The sequence below is a fragment of the Chelon labrosus genome, assembly GCF_963514085.1.
Source record: "Chelon labrosus genome assembly, chromosome: 6".
Lineage (NCBI taxonomy): Eukaryota > Metazoa > Chordata > Actinopteri > Mugiliformes > Mugilidae > Chelon > Chelon labrosus.
The window spans coordinates 17,099,195-17,121,968 of record NC_140342.1 but is presented as its reverse complement, the minus strand read 5'-3'; the positions used below and the strand labels follow the sequence as shown (position 1 = coordinate 17,121,968).

Here is a 22,774-nt window from a genome sequence, read left to right as displayed (position 1 = left end):
CAACATGACTGCTGCTAGAAGGGCTGCACATTTACTACTACAGGCCTAAGGCCGTAACACAGGACTGAAAATAAACTGAGCAATCTACCATTTATGATTAAAATTTCCCTATTGCCACTATTACTATTACTGCACTATACTTGTTAATGGTCTTACAATACCAGTAGCTAATACACACGGATGCACTTATTTGTAATTATTGTTAAGGATCTGACCAATCAGGCCTGTTGAATTAATTAAACACGCTTTATTATTATTATTATTATTATTATTATTGGTGCTACTACTGTTTCCATGGACACGATTCCTGCATAGCTTAGTCTTCGAGCCACTACTCCCACTATTGCTATCATTATTAGATTTGTACTACCCCGTCCTAGCTGCTGTTTAGTAGGCTACCACAACCACAGCTTTAGCCCATTTCTAGCAGCTACTTAGAAAAATAAGTTTTCAGCCCCCTGTATGCGTAATGCTACCACAGCCGCCGTTGACTCACTCCACTAGGCCCCATTGTTTCATTGCTGCTGTTATTATCGCTGCTGCTGGCACCTGGGGTCGTCTATTTGTGTGTCAAACGTGGCAATAAATCTCAATCCACATGCAAGGCAAGAGCTCTACTTTCCACAGAACTTCGCTCGTATAATTTTTACGCATGCCGTGGATCACATATCTGACGCAGCGTTTGCGTGTCAGTCGTGAAAAAGCAGTAGAGGTTCTGGAGACTTGATTTTATCAAGGGGAGGGTGATGGTGGGTGGGGGTAACCTAACCATGCGCTACTGTCTCCTATCCCATCGTCGCAGTGATCGGTTGTCAGGGAGGTGCGAGAATACAAAATCGTGTTGTTGTTTTTTTTCTTTTCTCTTCTCGCTTCTCGCCACCTTCCTCCTCCTCCCCCTCCTCCTCCTCCTCCTCGTCCTCCTCCTCCTCCTCCTCTCTCACGTCTTTACTCGCTGGCTGCGGAGCCTCGAGTTGATGAATGAGGTGTTTTGTTTTTTTTTTTTTTCGGAGTAATGTCAAAGTGTGCTCCTCTGACACACGGAGCACCGGGAGAAGAAGTGGGCAGGACGCCGCCCTGTCTCCACATTTATCCAGACGCGGTCAAACAGTGCGGGCCTGCATGGCTGTCAGCCACGGTAAAGAGACGCAGGCCTCTAACCTAATTATCTTTATCTATATCCTTTGAACGTATATCTAGTAAATGCAGAAGGCTAATAGGCCTAATACCACGTAATAATAATAATAATAATAATAATAATAATTCAGTTACGTTTAGGTCTGATTTGGAAAATTTAAAATACAATTTCAGAATCGAACATTTTAAATAAATAAAAAAAAAGTTTAGTTATCGTTAGAAAATAAAAAAAACGACAATTAAAAAAGACATTGTAATAATACTTATAATAATAATTAGCCAATAATAATAATAATTTACCGTCTAATAAATAGTGTATTGATCTCATCTTTATTCTTATAGATTTTTATTTATTTATTTATCTTATTTTTTTCACAGTTTTATCAGAATAATGCTTGTTTCTTTCAGGAGGTGTACAGGACTAATGGCCGACCCTCTTCAGGTGTCAGTGCCTTATGTACCGACTTGATAATGATTATCTCCAACACTCCAGCTCTTGTTATAGCCTGCTCCTGATTAGCCAATACAACTCCAATATAAAGGATGCTACAGAGATAATAAGCAAGGGTAATAATCCCATCCCATTATTTCAAACTATGAGTTATGAGCAACGACGGCGATAAATATTTATATATATATACATTTTATGCAGACTTTTAATTTGAAAAACTGACCTGGTCGCGCCCTAGTTTATTTCTGACTCGTTTTTGATTTCTACGGTTACGCAGGGCTATAAAAGGCCGTGTGGACATTTAACACGCCCTGCATGCGGGAATGTCTGTGATGTCGATGATGATTGATGAAAAGAGACTGTAGCTGCGTGTAAAACAAGGAGGAAATAGACGCAATTCATCATTTTAATCACCGGTTCCTTCATATTTGTATGCTGTGCATAATGCGCGGTTTAAGGTGAAGCCTGCGTTGTGTAACAGGCAATTCTTCAATAATGATGGAAGAAAAAAAAATTAAACAAAAAAATTGATCAGGAGAGTAATTTCTACGGAAAAACTTACACTATAATCATTTATTATTATTATTGTTTTTTTTCTGGAAGCATCGGAAGTTTGTTACCTAATTGTGGGATTTGATTATAATTGTTTTTGCATTTTATTTTCTAATAGAAGAAGCACGGTGTAATTATTTTTAATTTTTTTTTTAAATTGCATGCAAAAATAATAATAAGAGAGAAAATGCATTTTTCTAGTTTAAAACAAGTGATTTAACACTGATGCATCACCAAACGTTACACCACATCAGGTCATAATTCTCTCTAATCTATAAAATACTTTGATAAACTCGTAATCAAAATAACAAATATTAATAATATTAATAATAAATGACATGAAAAATTTCCTTTTTGTTGCCTGTCAGATTATAAATCCTGTTGAGGAAGATGTGTATGAAATAGGGATAATTCAATTTTAAATTTCAATATATATGAATTCATAGTTGTTATATACTACATTACAGCAGTTGAATGAGGTAACCTAAAACCAAGTGCTGCATGACTGATCTGAAACTGAAAAATAATCTATAATAGTGGAACACATGGATAAATAAAGCTATAAGGAGGAAACAGAGTGATCAGATTAAACTCGATCTGTTATGTTAAACAATCAAATGTGAAACCTGTTTCCCATATTTACTACCTCCTCCTCCTCCCATAGCCTTTAAAACATTCAGGTATTTGCTCTCGTTTTATGGAAGACACAGTTAAGTTTTATACGTTGCCCGGGTCTTTTCTCCCCTGTCTTCCACTGAATACTGAATGGCAGCTTGTCCAGGGCCGCTGGAGCAAAGGCTGCTGGGAGGCCGTGAACGCCAGACTCTCCTGTTTGAAGTGGTAGATGATTAAACGGGTCATGACAGGTGTAAAAGCAACCTTTGTCATTTTGGACGTGCACCGTCCTTGCTTCCTCGACTCGCCCACAACGGAACGCCCTGCTCACCTGGCCGCTTGCGCAGAGTGTGTGTTTGCTCCAGTTTGTGTGTCACCGTAGGGAGTGGAGTGGGAGCGATCATGCACCATCACACTTGCTGTCAGCGTCATGTGAGGAATGAGTGACGAATAGAGAGCTCTTTACATACATACTTATATGGAAGCTTGCTTTGGTGCCTTTACTGTCTTGGCTCTGAACACAGAAAGCTCGAGGAGAAAACACACACTCTGAGAAAAAGATGGAGGCTAGTCTGTGATCCGAAAAAGAACCATTTATCTGTTATTATTTGTGTCTCCAGTAATGCCACTTTATCACCCGAGTGTCATGATGTCATATCAGCCTGACACAGGCCTCGAGGTTTATTTGACCTATTCCCTAAACTCTGGCTCCAGTGGCTCCAATCAACTACAGCATATGTTATGATATTATGAATGTTTTTATCACTTGTGCTGCCCTTATCTGTCTCCCTTGAACAAAAGCCACCATGCTGCATTAGTGGGAATACTACAGTTAAATGAAGATAGAGAGAGTTTGCTCTGGCATCATATATGAGTTGAAATTCAAATAAAGCTTCGATAGAGGAAGCTGAGGCTGAAATGTGAAGGATTAGGTGGATGAGAAGATCAATGCCTGGCTGTGTGTAATTATAATATTAATTTGCACATTTTAGTTAGTCATATTGGCCGTGGGATTAAGCGGATTAAGAGCCAGGGCTCTTGCCACACGGAATATTGAGTTTGTAAACCTCTCAAGGCATTTTTGACGTGGACTCTGCTATCAGCAGCGAGTTGTCTTTTGCAGACCAAAGTCCATTTACTATTTTTAGATATCCTATGATGGAGTGAACGACGAAGAGCCACACTGATGCTTTTATGTTTAGTTAAAAGCTTATAAGAGGATGCCCCCCGTGTGTTACGTTGAGGAAACTTTACACATGAAGAACGGATCAACATGGTCAAGACAAAAATTATCTGCACTTAACTCAGTGTTAATATCTAAATTTTCACTTTCCATTAAAGCCAGGTGCTGACCTAGTGTATACAGCCAATGGTACTGACTCATAATTCTTTGTTTAACAGTCGGTTGACTCACAATAGGAATTTTTTTGTAGTAGGGACTTCTGGGCTCACTTCAGAGGAACCCCACCTAGAAGGAGCTAGTAGTCAGATAAGACCCCCCACCCATCCCCTGACAACTGAGTAAGTGTTTAAAATGTAATTAAAACTAGATAAGGCAAACACACACAATGTAAGCACTACACTGGAATTGGAATAAGAGACGGATAATTTACAGTGAGTCTTATTTTTACAAAATCTGTTTTGTTCCACAGCCGTGTTGGTGTTTTAAGATTATATTATTATCAGCTGCTCAAAACTGGAAAACCCCGCAAACATAAAGATCCCACAAAACAGTTTATCATATAAACATGAGAGGCAATGAGGTGATTCATGATGTGCTGTTCTAGCTGAGAATACAAGTCCGTGAATCACTGCCTCTTGAGGTTTTTGCCACCTCTTAGGTGGTTATTTTTATATAATTTTATACTGTATGTCTGAGAAAAATCTAGATATTTTGATATAAAGCCTTCATCCTCTCCTTAGCATTCCCTATATTAAGTTATCTGGTCATTAGCTCGCTAACTGTTAGCCTCGATGGCTCAACAGTTACTGAGCAGTTGATGTTAGCAGTTGAACTTATTTTATAACTTATTTTGTGAACACGACTTAGCATGTCATAACCAGGAGTTTATGTATATAATACTATATGTATTAAATATTGCTAAGGCTACAGCTAGCTCCTAGTTAGCTTTGGTTAGCTTAGATTAGCATGAAGACTTGAGGCAGAACAAACAGTCCTGCTCTGTATATGGATTAAACAATGGTAATATAATATACAATGTAATATATTATAAATTATTGAGATTTAGCATTGTTGCCAGGCAGATTTTGTTGCCTTAGAGTAAGCTGTTCTCCCTCTTTTGTGTATATATGTTAAGATGAGCTAAACCTGGATTTAGCGGTGTACTTAATTAAAAGAAAAAAAATACATTGATACTGTAAACATTTTGATATATGATCTATGATATGATCTACTCATATGTCAATTCAAAATACTGTACTAAAAGAGGAAATCACATAAAAGAGAATAAATAAAACTAAATATTTGCCACTTGGACTCTTGGCAACTTGAAGATGTGGCCGAACTCAAATTAAAGTTTTAGAGCCACCACACTCCAAGTGATTTGACATCAAAGCGGGATCAAGTGCGGTTTGATTCACACAGACGCCTGACGACTTTCTGCGTCCGCCCCTGGAAAACAGAGCCTCATCTCTTGTGTAGATTCAGAGGCTGTGTTATTGTTTCCATGCTAGCGTCTCCGTCCTGTGGAGCCAGCCCCTCTCTATGTGTTTTGTCTCAGGCGAGAAGGTCAGGCCTCCAGTACACTTTGTGACTTCCCTGATTCAGCCGTTCGGAGCCCCTGCTTGAGGGAAAACAGCCTTGGGCCGAGGTGACGTCACTGATAGCAAAACAGAGACAGCTCAGTCCGTTGTAGTAGGTGGAGATGGCAGGGCGGCTGTGGGGGTACGGAGGGTCGGATACTTGGACCTGGCACTGCAGCGGAGCAGCTGGTAGACCTTGCAGGCCCACTCATGCTTTCAAGGTCTATGAACTCTCAGCTGCTTGTTAGAAAGATACGAGCGCAGTATGTGGTGGAAATGATCAACAATCAGCAATTGTTAAACTGAAAATTGCAGGATATCATAGATGGGATATAAAAGGAAGAAGGGATTAAAGGTTTTTCACATAAAATAAACAGACATATCAGTTCTGTCGGATGCTTCAACTTCAAGAGATGTTGACACCCTGTGTCTCTGTCATGGTTTATTGGGAGACAACAATGTTATTAACCTATGCGTCTTTACACCTTGACCATTTTATGTATTGTGACACCATTTGTTTTTGCCTTTTTGTGGTGCATTTCACCCAAATTGCAAAAGGAACTTATTTTCTCACTAACCTTTATTAGTATCAGATAGATCCGTTTGTTGACATTATGCCACAAAAGTAACATTTTAATAGTCTGCAGACATTTTCTTTGCAGAAGCACAGGTACAGATAGTAATACCTTTAATGACAGCTGAGTCTCTGGCTAGGGTGCACCCTGGTTGCCAACTCTGGTCAGATGTCATTCCCCGTCCCCAACTTCATGCCTCTTGTTTCCCAAGACGTCTCCTTGAGGCACAGGGGCTTGGGTTGTGTCTCATCTGATTCTTCCTTTAGACAAAGTCACCTAATCTGCTGTTTAAGAATTAATAAATCTCTTTCTAAAAAGTGAAGAAAGTGTAGCACTGTAGCAACGGGGCCAGCGAAAGACCATAAACACTGAAAGACACTCCAACAATTCAGCCATGAGATAAGATGAACAGTCCCATAGTAGCTTTATATCACCAAGTGAATGAATCAATCTATGTGTAGATAATGAAAGCTGGATACAGCCCAATCTTGTATCTTGATACCATTACGGTGATCAGCAAGTCAGATTTTATTCAATTAAGATAATAATAAATCAGGTGTAACCCTGTGTTTTAATTATATAGTAATTTTCACTGATGGAAAGCAATGTGTATAGAGTGGATGGCAGATAATATCAAAACTTTTGGAATATCAGATTCATGGCTAGACACTTTAAGAGGTATATATCAATGTTTTATTTCACGTGTCCAACCTTTTAAGTGCGCGCAGAAATAGTAACGAGATGCTAAACTACATCTCAAAATATCCGTCCAAGTAGGAAATGCCCAGTCTCGGCCTTGACCTTTTTTTGTAAATACAGTTTAACTTTCTTGTGTTCAAAAGTGTCTACAGCTTTTCAGTCAGAAGAACAAATACGCCTTCTGAGATCTGATAAGATTCGGGCTTGCACTCAAGCGGGTCTGGAGCGCCACCAGACATGGCCGACTTTGCACCGCGCTTGTCCTTCTGTGACCGTGCAACCTCGCTTCGCAGACAAACACGCACACACACAGCTCCCCTTCTGCACACATTAAACACACTCTCCGTCTGACTTGGAGGTTTCTGTCGCCCTCTCCTTCACTTTAGTCAGTTGCCAGACAATGAAAACATTGAGAGGCAGTTTCTATGGCGTGACCAGGGCTTTTGTTTGACTGAGAAACATATGCATTCTACATACTCCAATTATGGTTTTATCAGATCGCTGTCAAACACACCAATCATGCGCCTTCCTTTGTGCCCTCTCTAGCGGTGTGTACTGTACCATGCGGAGCAGTGGCTCGCTGTGTTTGCATGTTTGCCCATGGTGGGAGTATAATATCTCAGGCTGGTTTGTGTCCCTGTTGGCGGAAAACACGCGGCTTGGTCGAAAAACAATGTGTCACAATCCCTTCTACTTCACAGTAACAGATTGGTTTCGAATGCAGACCTTCCTTGTGTGGATATTGCGGCAAAATTACACATGAGCGAGAAGTGCCCTTCTGCAGTGTCTGACAAACATGTTCAGTTTCCGCCGCTGCACGGCCTATGCGACAAAAAAAAAGAAAAAAGAAGTGGCCGTATCAGGGTGATCTGCAGCACGTACAGTTAAATCCCTCATTGTGACTGGCAATGTACGCGCCAACAAAAGAGACCAAGAAAGATTGGTCTGGCTTACCATTGGCTCATTTCTCGACTTGACTGACTCCAATTCAGAGTCAAAGTCACGTCCACACTGCCAGTTATTTCACAAGAATGTTATCATAACCTAAGTTGTATAACTATACTATAAATACATGAAAAATGTATGACACACCTTTCTATGGAAAATTGTGTGCATAACGAACATATAAATTGAATAAAAGATAAAAAAGTGACTAAATCCAGCCCTGAACTTCAAAAAAAAAAAAAAGGAGCTGTCCTCCGGTTTGACCCTTGCTATTATTCTCATGAACCCTGACCAGTGCGTGCGCTTTGTTTTGATAGACGGCGGTCAGCAGCTTAGGTGCTTAGGCTCCACTAAGCCGAGTGTTTACAGATCTGCTGGAACGCAGCCTTGAAGATTGAAGATGCAGCATCCAGGGCAGACGTGGGCCGTAGCCACGGACTGCGCCATACTGTCCATAAAACATGATTAACGCGACGCGATAATAACGCCAGGGAATCAAAGGATGGGAGCGGTCGTCGCGGCCTGTATCTTCGGCGTGGTGACACAGTGTCTTTTACTTGTGATTTGCATTTATCTGCTGATTAGGGATGCGGCGTCCACGTTTGAGGTTCAGAGCTTGGGCTTTCACTCCTACACAGTCGAGTCGGATAGGATTTTATTTGCTCAGATTTGAAGAATTGTGTTTAGTGAAGATCAGCACACGCCGGCATGGGAGCATCACTTTGACTCGGGGTTGCAAACGTTGACTTTATTGACGCTTTAGCATTTCTTAAAATCACTCCCTGTGACTTACATGAGAATCGACTCCCGAGACGTCTGCGTGAAGCTGGAGACCATTAGCTTTGGTTAGCTTAGCTTAGCACAAAGATTGGAAACCAGGGGGAAACAGCGAGCCTGGCTCCGTTCAACATTAAAACATGTTCTGCCTATAAATATAAATTGTGCATTTTGTTGTGATCATAGACAATCAGGAAACAAATAAAGGCCAGTTTTGTATCAGAAATAGATCTGAAATTCAGCCTAACAAAAAATATGCTGCAGTTTATCATTCACACCATCTGATAACCAAGAGAAAGATGAAAGGAGGTAGTAGTTTGTTTCCTCATCTCACAAAGTAACGTGCACCCAAAGCAGTTTTAATTCATCACACCCCATTGCAAAGGATTTATAACGTTTTATTTGACCAAATCACCATTAAGTCACTGATAAGTGTCCTCTTGCGCTAATTCAAATTTAACAACGTGAACTAGCTTAAGCACTGTTCTTATCACAAAATCATATTGCCGCTCAACCGCTTGACATTTCCTCATCTCGCAGCACACGTATGGCGAGGCATGCTGCTGCGAGTTATTCATCAGTGCCCTCTACACCTTAGACTTTCACCCCAGAGTAAAGTACCTGGAGTACATGGTTCCTCTTGACTTTGTACAGTACACCTTTACGTCTCTGTGTTTTATGGCGGAAAGGATAAAGGTCACCACGAAGGTCAATGACAAGATGCAGTGAGGGAGAGGCCCGCGTGTGGGAAGAGGTAAGTGAGAATTACGACCACGAGGGAGGCCGAGTTCCACCACCACGCTTGGTGAGCGCTGGCTGCAACGGATCCACTCTATAGGACCGTGTGCACACACACAAATCCACACCTTCTTGTGGGATTCCTACCTGTGACTCAGGTCAGTGGGAGTCTCAAGAGCGAGAAGCGGTAATCAGTAACAGCGTTATATGGCTGCGTTAATAGTTAACACGGCCCCTAGACACTGTGTGCCCCGTGTCCCAAGCACCTGCAAGCCCCCTTTTTTTACAGGCATAATCCACGGAGAGAGCAAATAGCCTGAATGCTTGTTGGGCACATCAGCTCTTACACGGACCCTCTCTCATCTGACATGCCAGCAGATGTTTGGCGGAAAAAAGGGCTGCAGGAAAAGAAGATGGTCGACATCAACGTTAATAATCGGAGCTCAAACTTTGTTATTAGCCCCATAAAACACAGGCATACTCCATGCAACTTTATTGCCCGGTTTTTCTCTCTTTTCTTCTCTTCCTTTTTTTTTTTTTTTCTCTATCCTTCCAGGGTCATAAGCAGAGGAGTGTACGCTATCCGCCTACTAACTCCCCCAGATGGCCTTCTGGCTTCACACACACACACGAATGTTTCTCTGACAAACACCTTTGTCAAAATCTTGTAGCTGCTTCAGATTTAACCACTGCTTTCCAACATCTCCTTCTCTGCACGCAGCACCAGCAGGCATGCACTACTAAGTGAAAGAATTACACAAACACATGCCTCCCTTATTTCTTGATAAATCCAGACATAAAACTATTAAGCTCCGGTCAGGATAACCTCACGGTGACCTCTTTTACCGGTTGCTAAGGCTGGCCTGTCGGTCACCGCTGCTAGGTCAGCCGCACACAACCACCGCCAACACTTCTGCACAACGCACGTCACCACTACCAAAATTTCATTCATGTCTCTTCCTTCCGCTAAAGGCTCGTGCTGCCCTTTTTTTTTTTTTTTTTTTGTAAGTATTCCACATCCAAGCAGAAGTAATCTCAAAGTCCAAGAGCTTGATGCGAACGTAATGGCAGTGACATCAAGAGAAGCACCAAGGCAATGTTAATGCTTCTCTATCCGGGCAGATGGAGGTGTGCATGTGTGTGCACAGTGCAAACAGACCCTTGTACCAAGGAGGCTAAGCTGGAGCACTCTGCAATGTAAAAAAATCTGGGCTAATGTCTATTTCTCTCACTAAATTGTCTTTTGATAAGGGAATATCTGGAGATAAGTGTTGTCGCTGTCCTATCTAAGAACCGGAAGCCAGTTCGATAAATCTGCCCCGTAATCTAATAGGAGTCACGGGCAGTAGCCGCCATCAAGGGAATACTCTCTGCTGCTGCTGCTGCATCTGGCTCAAGTGAAGACTCTGATTGAAGAACAGGGCAGAAGTTAGCCAACAGCGCAAGCTTGTAAAAATTGATAACATCTTTACATTAAACAAATGACTATCGCTACTCATTCAGGATTACTTTGGATTTGTTGACACATTGAAGTAATACTGATAGCCTTTGTCAGTTGCCTAGTGACAGTATATCTCTGTGGCGGCGCACGGTGCCAAAAAGTGAAATGAGCGGGGAAATGCGGCATATGCATTACCTTATATGTGCCTGAGGCAGGGCCGAGATGGCGGCGTCTTTACAGCAGCCACCAGACGATGTTTGCACACGTGCATTCATATGCACGTACGCAATTTATGACACGCACCAAGTAGCTCTATGAGGATGTGATTGTGTGTTGGTAGGTGTGTTTGTATTCATCATATATTCACCGTATTATTGGCAGCAATTTTCCTGTTGTTTCAGGGCTAAAGTGATTTTTTTGCAAAAATTTACTTAAACCTTGCTTAAGACACCCAACCCTACAAAGCTAAGATTCAGCCTGCTCTATTTTTTATTTTGTCCAATACAAAACCTGTGAGGTAAATACCGTGAGAAGCCGAGGGTTTTTTTTTTTAAATCACTTCCTCGTTGGTGTGTTTTTCTGTGGGGAAATTACATCTGGAAATTGAAAGCGACCCGGACAACAGCGTTTCATTCTTGAGATGTGATGTCAGGAAATCTAATATCAGGGACAAACAATAACTTAACTTGGACATCATGAAGATTTCATCACGAGATTGTATTTTCTGGTATCACTTGCATGATAATTGACAAACGTTGCATGCTCCTCACAACAGCTGCCAGACGAAGTCCCTTCTGGCCAGTTCCATTTTCATACTGTGTGATATTAATAACTTCAACAGAAGATAACTGAATGCTAAATGTGAGTTAGCGGCTGCTTTGACAGCGGGTTTAAACTGAGCAGACTGGAGGCCCGTGCTGTTTCACCCGCTCGCTGTCCTCCAGATCTTTTTCTGTGACAAAAATCTCTCTCTTTGAGGTGGAGGCGAGCAGGGTCCTCCTACCTACCCCCCCCCCCCCCTCCCCCCCGTGACCTGAGCTCCCAGGGGTTGGTGTTAAGTAAACTTTGTCAGCCACGCAACGATCTCCAGCAAAGAGCTGTCTCCTTGCTCATCAGGAGACCTTCTCCATGACCCCCCACCTCTCTGCTTTGGCATTCCTCCACCACACCACCTCCCTGACCCACCTTGTCCTCGTCTCTCCTGCCCTCCCCCATCAGGCTCGCCATTCGTCCGTCGCCTCGGGTCCTGCTCTCCGTCCCAGCGGCCTGTGCGGCCCAGCTGGTGTCTCCTCCTTAGGAGACAGCCTATCAGGGGCCTCACGTCATCTGTCTCCAGGACCTGACTGACAGGTCGACCTCTGAGATTACCGGCTACTATCAGAGGAGGACGGGGGGGGGGGGGGGGGGGGGGGTGATGTCTGCCCTCAGTAAGTGGATGCTCCTTTCTCTCACCATAACACTGGTTGGGAAGTGGAACCTGCTCTAGGCCTCTGAATCTCTGATGTGGCGTTTTATCTGTCTGAAGCTGCCCTGTTGATTCGCCACAAGGTCTGCAGGGACGAAGTGTCAGACAGTGACAGATATCAACTATCTCGGCTAACACAGGCTCAGAAGAGGAGAGAAAACTTGCTTGTTTGCCGGTGTTTGCTGTAAACATCTAGCCGGTTTCATCTGGTGCATCCCAGGGGGTGTGGAGCAACAGTACAGAAAAGTGGTGGTCTGCTATCAAGGTCCAGATGCTGCCTTCCCAGGCCGCACGCTGAGACCTTCAGCGCTAATATTAACAGGGTTTTTGCTTTCTTTTTTTTTTTTTACTTAGTTCCTCCAATGCGGCTTGAAAATATTCCAGGAAAATCAATATTTGCTTCATACGGATTCAGGTACAAAATAAAAAAAATAAAATAAATCTTAAAAAATTTAACTGATTATCGATTTGATCACTAATTAAAAGATGTTTATTAAAGGCTTTCTGGCAGTGAGTCGGGTATGAAGATTGATTTCATTCTCATGTCTGTATGATAAATGAATGGATGAGGCTACAGCCGGCTTTAGATCGGTATAAAGAGACCGGCTCTGTCCAAGGCTAACGAAATCTACCAACGCCTCTGAAGATGACTAAATCTTAGACGCTTAATGAGTAAATGTTTCCTTCTCAGCCACTTTAACAATATATTGTTTCGGACTGTGATTCATTTCATATTCCAAGCTGTAATTTCAAGATTTCATGAATTTGTGACTACAAAAAAGGACAAGAAACCGTCAGTAAAATGAGCTTTTGGTCTGGCTGTATCTGGTTTAACTTGCTAATAACAAAGAACACTGTTCTAGTATCATGATGTGACAGCAGTAGCTTGTCCTCCAAGAAATAACGTGCGAACTCGCTCATGTCTGAACAATGGCAGGTGGCTCACTCACTACAAAAATAAGTGTGTGTGAAATCATTTTTTTTGGCACTACAGTACTTCTGACTACACCCCAGTCTTCAAACTGTCAAAACACAGCTCGGGAACCTGGACGTCTCTGTAAAAACGCGGCCTCGTGCTCGTTTCCGCCGACTCCACCAGAAGCTTCTGGCCCCCTTAACCCTCTCTCTCTTTTTGCCAGGTGGTGGAAAGCCTGCGAACTCTCAAGCCCCCGTCATCGCTCCCTCCGTCTAGAACACGGAGCCCGGAGATATTTGTGTATCATGTATTGATTTGGAGGTACAACCCCTGGCTGTAAAACAAAGATAAAGAAGTTAGGCATTAACTTTTTTTTTTTTTTTTTTCCAGGGGTCACTCTTAGCCTGTTTCACATAGTTGGAACCCACCAGAAAAAAAAAACCAAAAAAAAAACCCACACACACACTAAAATGCCTGCCCGTGTGTTGGACTCTGGAATATTGATTTTTCTCTCAGAACAAAAAAAAAAAAAAAAAAAAAGCTCTTTGCAGTCAGTATTTCCCTCTGAGCTCAGATAGGGCCCGCTGCATTCCTGTCTACTCCCTCCAAGGTTACTGCCTGCTCGGCAGAAGAGGCGAGCACCTGTCAGACGTACGCTAGCATTTTGCTGCCTCCACAGAACCCCCTTCTTTTTTTTTTTCCACTAATGAAAAAGAAATTGCGAGAAACAAAAAGCATCACTTGAGGGAATTCAGCGAAAGAAGCCTGGCTTGAGGTGGAGGGGGAGAGGGGGAAAGTTTCTCTCGGTCTGAGTTCACGAGGATGGCAAACTGCTGAACTCTCCGCACACATGTCTCTTTAAATACTCTACCCCCCCACCACCACCACCACCACCTCCCCGAGCCAGGTGTGATTAGAGGCCCTCACCTGGCACCACGCAGGAGGACAATGTCATCAACGCCATCTTGTTTGCTTAGCTGAGAGTTAAATGTGATGAGGTTTGCACTTGTTGATTAAGGACGGCTACCCCATTGTTAGGCATACTTGTAGCGGCGTGAAACTAATCACATCTGAAGAGAACACCGGTGCGACAACTGGTTCATTATTTGAAGAATTTACGTGATTCTTTTTTTTTTATATATATACATAAAAAAGGAAAAGTCTAAAACGTCTGCGCGCTCGATTTGAAGTCAACATTAATAATCCGCAGCGTTTCCTAACCTCGTCAGGCATCTTTCCGATCTCTGCATCAAGAGCACTTGACACTTTACTGCCCAGGCAAAGGTTGCAGCTCCACCGTTTTATAGAATTATTAAGTAAGCAATTATGATAACCCACTGTTTTAAAGATAATAGGCCGATAAGGTTCAGCCAAACTCGCACCGCAGTTTGCCCCGGCTCTGCTCCTCCTGAGGGGGAAATCAATACGTCTTGCGCTCAGGAAGCCTCGCCGAAACCTTGTTCTGCCCGTCGACGCCTTAAAAGAAATTTCCGTGGAACTGAAAACGCTGAAAATAAAATCACGCCTCGCGCCTGCACGGTGTAATGACCCCGCTCGCTAGTGGCATTTTATCAAAGCTCATAAACCTTGAATGACTATATATTGATAAAGACTGTTTAAAGTGTCATTGGAACGATAACATTTGCACTGTAAATGTGGCTCGCAGGCCTCACAGCCTCCAATTGTGCCGGGGTGATAAGGACGGCACCTAGTGGGACGCAACCAGCAGGTCAAAAGCCACGGAGTATTTGTTTTGGGGATGATGAAAAAGGACTGAATCAACTTTACGTCAAAACCTTTAAAGCTGGGAGGTTCGGTCACCCTGGACAGCCTGCAGCCGTCTTCCTGCTCTGATACTACATCAAGAAATGTCCTAACACAATAAGAAGCTTTTAAAAGGATGATATGCAGGAAAAACTGATTGTTTTCCTCAACGTCTTCACACACACACATACTGTATGGGTCTCAGTGTAGTTTCATTCACTTGTTGTTTGTGTTAAACCGTCTCCCCCCTCCCTCCCTCCCTCCCTCCCACCGACCCACCCACATGCATAAATAACAACTGCTCCCCCTCCAAGAGAAGACGGAGACAGACGAGTGGTTTGACACTTTGCCCGGATCAATATCAATAAAGCAATCAGCACGTCAGGGGACTATATGTTTTTTTTCGAGGAGGGCTCTGTGGGAGAGGATAACTGGCTTTATGGCTTTACGGTGAGAGGTGGGGCCGTTGCTCTCAGGGACGTACAGAAACAAACACGGCCGGCGTAACGCGGCATTCCACGCGGCCTAAACTCATTCCGTGACACGTTTACCAAAAAAGATCTGTGCTTAAACTGACCCTCACTGGAAACCGATGACACGTAAAGGCAGGTTAATCCTCTAGGGAACGTGTCAGCGGTTAAAAGCTGTAGTTTGGTAAAAGACACACGTGTAAAAATTATTTTTAAAACTTGGTCCTCCTCAGTCCCCCTCCCGCCTCCTCTGAGAGTTTGTCCAGACGGGCCCATGTTGCACTTTGCTCGGCCCGGGCCATATAAACGGAGACAATAAATTCAAGCAGACTTCTGAACTGCTTGACATGAGAGGGAAAGAGAGAAAGAGGGTGAGAGAGGGAGACCTTCAGACAGTCAGGGATCAATTCCTCCAACATGGCAGGGAAAGCCCAAGCGGCCGGAATAGATGGATAAAAGTATTTCTCCCCCTCTCTCCGTCTGCGTGTGATCCGAACGAATCACGGAGGAATAGATTTCTGCAGGTTTTGAAATGTTGTGCTGCAGACGGGTCTGGTGTGAGCGTTTCTGTTGGTGTGCTGGGCCTGGGTTTAGTTTCTCGCTGCGACCTCGTGAATCAATAAAGACAATTCGCACAAAACAAAACAAAACAAAAACATTTCACATGGAATAAGTTTTCGTTTTTCGTGCCGAGACCCCAGATTTACCTTCAGCTCTCAGGCCGGGTTTGAGTTTTGCTCTGACAGTTTAATGAAATATCCTTCATGCTGTTCCTTACCAGAAGCAACACACACACGCACGCACACACACATCTGGGATCACAGCACACTGGGTTCAAGTTCTGCACTGGGATGTCGCAGTAAATTCAAACGGCTGTATTTCTCACAGGAGGCCGAGTCGACGATTGACAACTCTGTTTCAAAGCGAGGCTTGCTGATTTAAAACAAATACCAGGATAACCTCGCATGAATAATGGTGCCTGTGACGAGCTGTCACACCATAATAGAAAGCATGAATGAGTGATTGTGAATCGCCTCGTCCTCTGCACAATTACAGGTTGGTTTATGACAGCATGAGGCTCACAGTGTTTAGCCGTTGGGAGTACTGCCACCTTGTGATGCGCTTTGAACCTTGCACGTCAGAGCTTCACTTCATAGTAAATGTGTGGAGAATATACTCATTTCTGTCGTGACTTCAGAGCCAGAGCCAAGGGCAGAGCGTGAAGGGGGGGGCGAACGCGCACCTTCCTCCCCCTGCGGCACGCCGGGGCCCCGCCAGCCGACGCGTGTCGCTGACCCCTCTCAGTGATCACAGCGGAGACTTGAAGCTGGGTCACAGTCATTTTCCTGGCCTTGCCTGCCCGCCGTCCTCTCCGGGGGGGGGGGGGGGGGGGGGGTTCAATTCATCTCTATCTGCTGCTCAGTGAAGCCTGCAGTGCCGGGCGGCCATCACTCACACCGCTCCGCGGAGCAGCCAGCGGATTAGCTGACCCCCTGGTGTGGGAGTAACGGCCCCTGCAGTCCAGTCAGCAGACACAGCGAACCCGCGAGGCGGTCAGGGATGCTCCCCAGGACCAGGCTGCAACCAGGAGGGAGATAGCGGCGTCTCCGGCACCCTGACACTCAGCCAGCACGGCGGTGTGTGTCTGCAGTCAGTCAGAATGATGGATAAGCAGTCTGCTCTATCAGAGCTCGTGGTATTCCAGTTTTATGTTCCCACATTCACGTATGACGAACATCCAGTTCCAAAAATACAACTTGACTCTTGTGTGAAGGCTTTTGGTAGCAGTTAATGAGATCAGAAACTGTTGGGCGTTTAGGCTGAGATCAGGACCCTGTGGAGTCTCTGCAAATTCAGAACTTAAGGACCTGAAATGTTTGTTTTGTTCCCCAGAGCAGATTTGTTTTTGTCGCTTCTATCCAAATATGAATGAAGCATGAGTGACTCAGTTTAAATCTACAGCAGATTCACTTACACGAGCTGCTAGCAGCGCAATATTACTCCATTAAATCTGCATCCTTGTCCTAAAATTAAGATTTATCAGTTCACATAATGTCCAGCTTTGCTAACTCCTAAACCGTACGACAGCCCGTTGTTTCAAACGCTTGAGTATAAAATGACAAAGCACCCCAGACCTGACATGGGACTTTACACTAACTGCCCGGGCCTCACGCCAGCTCACAGTGATCTGGCATAAAAAGTTGTCAGTCTCGAGCGCGGTGCGCACTGACAGAGTGAGAGGATGACAGGATGATGAATGCCTGGCTACGGAGCTGCTGTACGCCGCCGCCGCCGCCGCCGCCGCCACCGCATGCGAGACAAGCCCCAAGACGTCCAGGTTATGAATGGACAAGTCAATGAGCCAGAACACGGACGGCCTTTGGTCATGATTTCTCGGGCGCTTTGGAGAAGCCTTGTGAGACGCCCCGCTGTCACACCGCCGGCTGAAGGAGATGCATCACTCCGTTCGGGCCTTCCTCATCTCTCCTGAGTGTTTTTTTTATTTTTTATTTTTTTCCCCTCTTCCCCCTTCTCTCTCTCTCTCTCTTCTCCTCCCTCCCACTCCGATTAGCATAGCTGACCTATCACACGCTGGTTCCGAGTCATTATTGGGGTGTTAGCATTTTCAATTACCCCACACCTCCCCATCTCCGCCACCCTGTCTCCACTCGCGAGGCAGACACTGCACAGCAGGAGAAAAGCAACAAAATGCTAATTTGCTGCTTAGAAGAATCCAACGGCATCTGAGCTCGACTTGGGAAAACAAAACGAGCTAATGAAGAAGTTAGAAGAAGAAGAAGAAGAAGAAGAAGAAAAAAAGCACCTTTAATGTCTCATGGTTCATTTAGAACTTTATTTCAGCTATATGGTTGTTTTAAAAGCACTTAATAAGCAATACAGACTGAATGTTTTTTTTAATGATACATGTCGTACTGCATATGTCAAACATTCATGCCAAGGAAAACACTACTGATACACTTCTAACAGGACAGTTTACAGGTATTGAAAATAAAGTACAAAATAGGCTTCTTTTTTTTTTTTTTCTCGTAACAACCATAACAAGACGACATTACCATAAAGCGTATTAGTGCTTCTAGCTTAAAGTGTTATTGTGATCTGTGAAAAGAATCGAAACTGTACTCAAAAGTTGTTTTTTTCAGTCCTAAAAAAAAAAAACCCAAAAAAACCACACACACACAATGCTTGTATGCGGTCGCAAATTCCCACATAGCTGAGCAAGCTAGCCACTTCGCTGAGTCTCCACATTGGGTCTTTTAAAAGAGGTAAGGCAAGATCCGTCTTAGAAAACCGTTAGCTTCCCTCCCAAATAAAACACTGGTGAAAAGATACTTGACACTTTTTAAAACAACAAAATGTGTTTTGTTTGTTTTTTTTTTTCTGTTTCACAAAATGACCAACAGAGGAAAAATACAAAATAATAATAAAAAGCTTCTACTGGTGATTGCTAGAAAGCTATTGCGAGAAAACAAAACAGGAAACGTCACAAACGATTTTCAACATGAATACCAAAAAGCTGAATGTGAACAGACAGATTTTTGAGGCTACATTATAGGAAGGCAGTGATACCTACAGATCCTATCGTTTTGGGCAGCGATATAAAATAATTTATTCTACATTTTCATCTTCTAATAGATTGTACTCTCTAGCTCAGTAAATGTTGATTTTTTTTTTGAGAAAAAGGAAAAAAAAACACTTAAATAAAAAAAAAAAAAAATAATGTAATACAAGATAAAGAGCACCTTATCCCCTTAAGTTATTTTACAAGTAGTTTTTTGGAAGCAGATGGCACAAAGTCGTCAATGGTAAATTAGCAACGCTCGCTCAATCGTACGATTTTCGTTTTAGACGACGCCGCCAGAGTCTCCGCAGCTTAGTTGCGAAAGGGAGACTCTGGCGACAGAAATGTTTGCATCGCATGAGCTTGAAACGGTTACAACAGGGGCACAACAGGCGTGTGCGCGCGCGTGTGTGTGTGTTTTTCGTCTCGAATTGCGACACGGCAGCACTTAAATCCGCAGCCAAGCGGGTGTTGCGACACCGCCGCAGTTACAGCTTGGTAAACAAAGTGCAGGTGTGGCGTGCTACCTGGCAGTCGGACTACTATATCTGTGTTCCGTCACCGAGCTGAGGCGGACCTTCCGAAAGTCGGTTGCGTTTTCACCCTGACTCAGCCTTTCTAGTGCAAAACTGCCAACATTTGGTCTTCGACTAGAAGCGCGGTCTGCGTGTACACCAAGCGGAGAGGAAAAAAAAAAAAAAGACAAAAAAAGGAAACTCTGTGAACCTTTAAATGGTGCGAACGGCACCGTGTCTCAAACTCGCTGTCATACTCTCATGAAAAGTTAAGTATTTTAAAAATCCACATCTGGAGCTGCAGATACAATACACTTGCATAAAGATTTACAAATACGATAAAACGTGACTGCAGCTGGCACCGACAGATGCATGAGAACTTTACATCAAAAAAAAAAAAAAAAAGAAAGGTAGCAGGCCGACCTCATCTCCGCCACACTTTTGAAACTGCTGACAACCACAGATGGGGTTTCGCCCCCTTAAGTTCATATCCAAGACTCTGAAAATGAAGCTCGGACTCAGGCAAATACAGAGAAACCTACATAAAAAGGTGGATGGGAAAAGATAGGTGGAGGAAAAAGAAAAGGACAGAAAAACAAATATTAAATTAGATGTTTCACTGTTTTGTAACAGGAATTCCACAAACCATTAAGAGAGCATCTGTAGAGTATCGTAAGACATGGCTGGCTGACTGGGGTGCTGTGAGGATGACAGCAGCAGCAGCTGGCGTGGATGTGGCGTCGCGGGCGTGGTCAGTGTGGGCTTTAAGAGAAGAGGGGGAGAGTCTGTTGGGAGATCTAGTAGAGGAGGATGCGGCGCTCGATGGCCTTGCGGCAGATGGGGCACTCGCTCATCCGGTCGCCGCACAGCTGGCAAGTGCCATGGCCGCACATGAAGATCATGTTCTTGAGCCGGTCCAGACACACCGGACACATGGTCTGCAGGAGCAATCAGACTCCATGTCAACTCTGAGACGAATACCCCCGAGAATCGCTAACTACGCCAAGCCCTCGAATATAACTTTATAACACATGTGACCATTTGATCCCGGGATTTTACAGCAGAACTCTTTGTTTCACAGCCCAGTTTTATTCTTCCTTTATGAGGCACACCCAGTCTGAGGGCTTACCTGTTCCTTGATGTCTTGGAGCTGTTGTTGCAGCTTCTGTACGTCCGCGTTGACGTTAGTGTTATCCTTGTCTCTCTGCAGGGCCGGGATGTTTCCACTGGCTGTTTGGACACAAGACAACAACACAGAGTCAGTTGCCAGGCCGGGGATTAAACTCGTTCGTTCGCGCCAGTCGGCACCTCAGATTAACTCTTTTAAGTATGGACTTTATTGCCCATAAAAACAGAAAAGTAGCACACAACTACAATGCCATTCTGAAACAAGCTATTTAAAAGCTTGAGTTTTGGAAACGAGCAAAGATCACAAACGCATGCACTTTGAGTTTTATTGCCCGGCAGATCAGGCTCTGGCCGTCTCTCATTTCAAATGATTTTATTTCAGAAAGGCACACTTAGTATTTGCAAGACTGGCACAGGGCGAAACGTCATGCAGCGCCTTTGGCATCGTGCAGTCCGCGGGAAACTTGTGCTTGTAACGATGTGTGTGTGTGTGTGTAAAACTGCCTGAATGTATTTATTTGACGCTAATTTTCTGGACTGACGCCCTGTCGGGGACTCCAAGCTGCCACACTTCCACACAGTGCCAGAAATGGTGAGCGTCAGCGCGATACTTTGGGATAAGCGTCATACATACATCATGTAGTCAGAGCGTGTGTGTGTGTAGCTGTGAAAGAGAAAGGGTTCAGGGGTGAGGGACTGGGGCCCAGGGCAGCACTGTAGGGGAGGGGGCTCTTTAAAAACAAGGCTCTGATAAGGGAGGGGATCATGGAGGTATACTTACACCAACTTAGTGCCAGATTGTTGGGCTGGAGAAGATCCTGCGACCCCCCTGCCATAGAGTTAGAGCTCCCTGCTGGGAATAACCAGTCACATTGTTATAGCAGGAGCCAACCTCACCAGCTCAACGGTTGGCCTGGTGACCAAAACTACTCACTACAGCCTCGGAGAGAGGTTCAGAGAAAGAATTTGAAGAGGAAGTTGGAAACAGTGCTCAGGGAAAGAAAGGGAAACAGTTTCATTTCTATGCAGAACTGATTAAAAAGTTCAAAGCGGCAAATTATTTGTGTTTTTTTTTTTTGTTTTGCCATCAGCCAATGCTTAAGCATGAGTCTTAACGCCTGTGCTCGCTTGGGTTAGAAGCACGTAGTCGACACAATGAGCAGGTGAATTCCGCGCCACTGGATTTGCGGTTTAAAACAGACAGACGGCAACAGGCTGCGTTAACGGGGGGGTAAATGGGAAAAGAGATGCTGCCCCTTGCGTGAGTGTATGTGCGTGTTTGGGTCTGCATTCACATTCTGAACGTGCGGACTCGCCGGAGAAACCAAAGCGGCGGACACGGGAGTCGTGAAACTCGCAACAGTCGCCCTTTTAACTCAACACAGAACGTGGAGAAAACAGCAACCGCTAGTGAGATGCGCCACTAAAATAAGGGGAATGGACTGTGAATGCAACCCAAAATAAATATACTTACACGTTACATCGCGATACACGGGTTCTATCCACATGTGAGTGTTTAGACGCGATATTTTGCTTTAAACTGATGGGGTTTCTTCTTAGCTGCGCTGCAGGACGCTGACAAGTATGAAATTATCCATAAATAATCACCGACAGACATTATAAATGAGTGCTTTCAAACTTTCTTATGGGTGCGATCTGTCAGAGGAAGAGCTTGACACTTGAAAAGCATATAAACCTTAAGCGGGAGCTATTCCGAGAGCAGATCTGTCCGTTTTCCATCTGTTCTCAGATAGATGCATCTTAAAGGGTTACAGGTCCTTGCAAGCATTTGCTCAACTTTATCCACTTTATGTGATTAGTCAAACTTTTGAAGGCCACAGAAACATGAATAAGGTAATCAGGTTATCCGTATGCCGTGACGTTATTGTATTATTCAGAAACTCAATCTAGAAATGGCTTCAGGGATCCTTCGTAAAAAGATTATGAGTTTAAAACACAGAGGTTTCTCTCACTGGAAGATCTATGTTGTGATTTCAGACAAAGGAGCCATTAGTTAGTGAGGCCACTGTCCACTAGGAGCAATTTCGAAATAGAAGTACAGTACAAATGACATAATAAAAAATGGCTGTAATGATTAAAACATGCCAAGTTTGGAAAGCAAGACTGATTAACTGAAACGTCTGAGTTTAGTTCACTTAGTTTCTAACATTTTTACTGGGATGGGGGAAAAATAAAAACACAACAGAACAACGTAACAGTGATGCAAACGTAATAATAAAATGCAT

At 43.9% G+C, this 22,774-nt stretch overlaps 1 protein-coding gene across 3 annotated transcripts in view; it reads right to left on the bottom strand.

The window, feature by feature from the left end:
• Positions 1–17,995: 17,995 nt before the first annotated feature.
• mib1 (MIB E3 ubiquitin protein ligase 1) overlaps positions 17,996–22,774 on the bottom strand; it is a 47,860-nt gene continuing 43,081 nt past the window's right edge. For 2 of the 3 annotated variants that reach the window (XM_084547319.1, XM_084547321.1), the window contains exons 20-22: positions 21,310–21,381; positions 20,530–20,630; positions 17,996–20,338 (exon numbers count right to left, since the gene is read on the bottom strand). In XM_084547319.1, coding sequence (XP_084403445.1) covers positions 20,198–20,338; positions 20,530–20,630; positions 21,310–21,381 — 314 coding nt within the window. In that variant the 3' untranslated portion in view covers positions 17,996–20,197. The remainder of the gene's footprint in view (positions 20,339–20,529; positions 20,631–21,309; positions 21,382–22,774) is intronic. The other variant, XM_084547320.1, reaches the window with a different exon arrangement.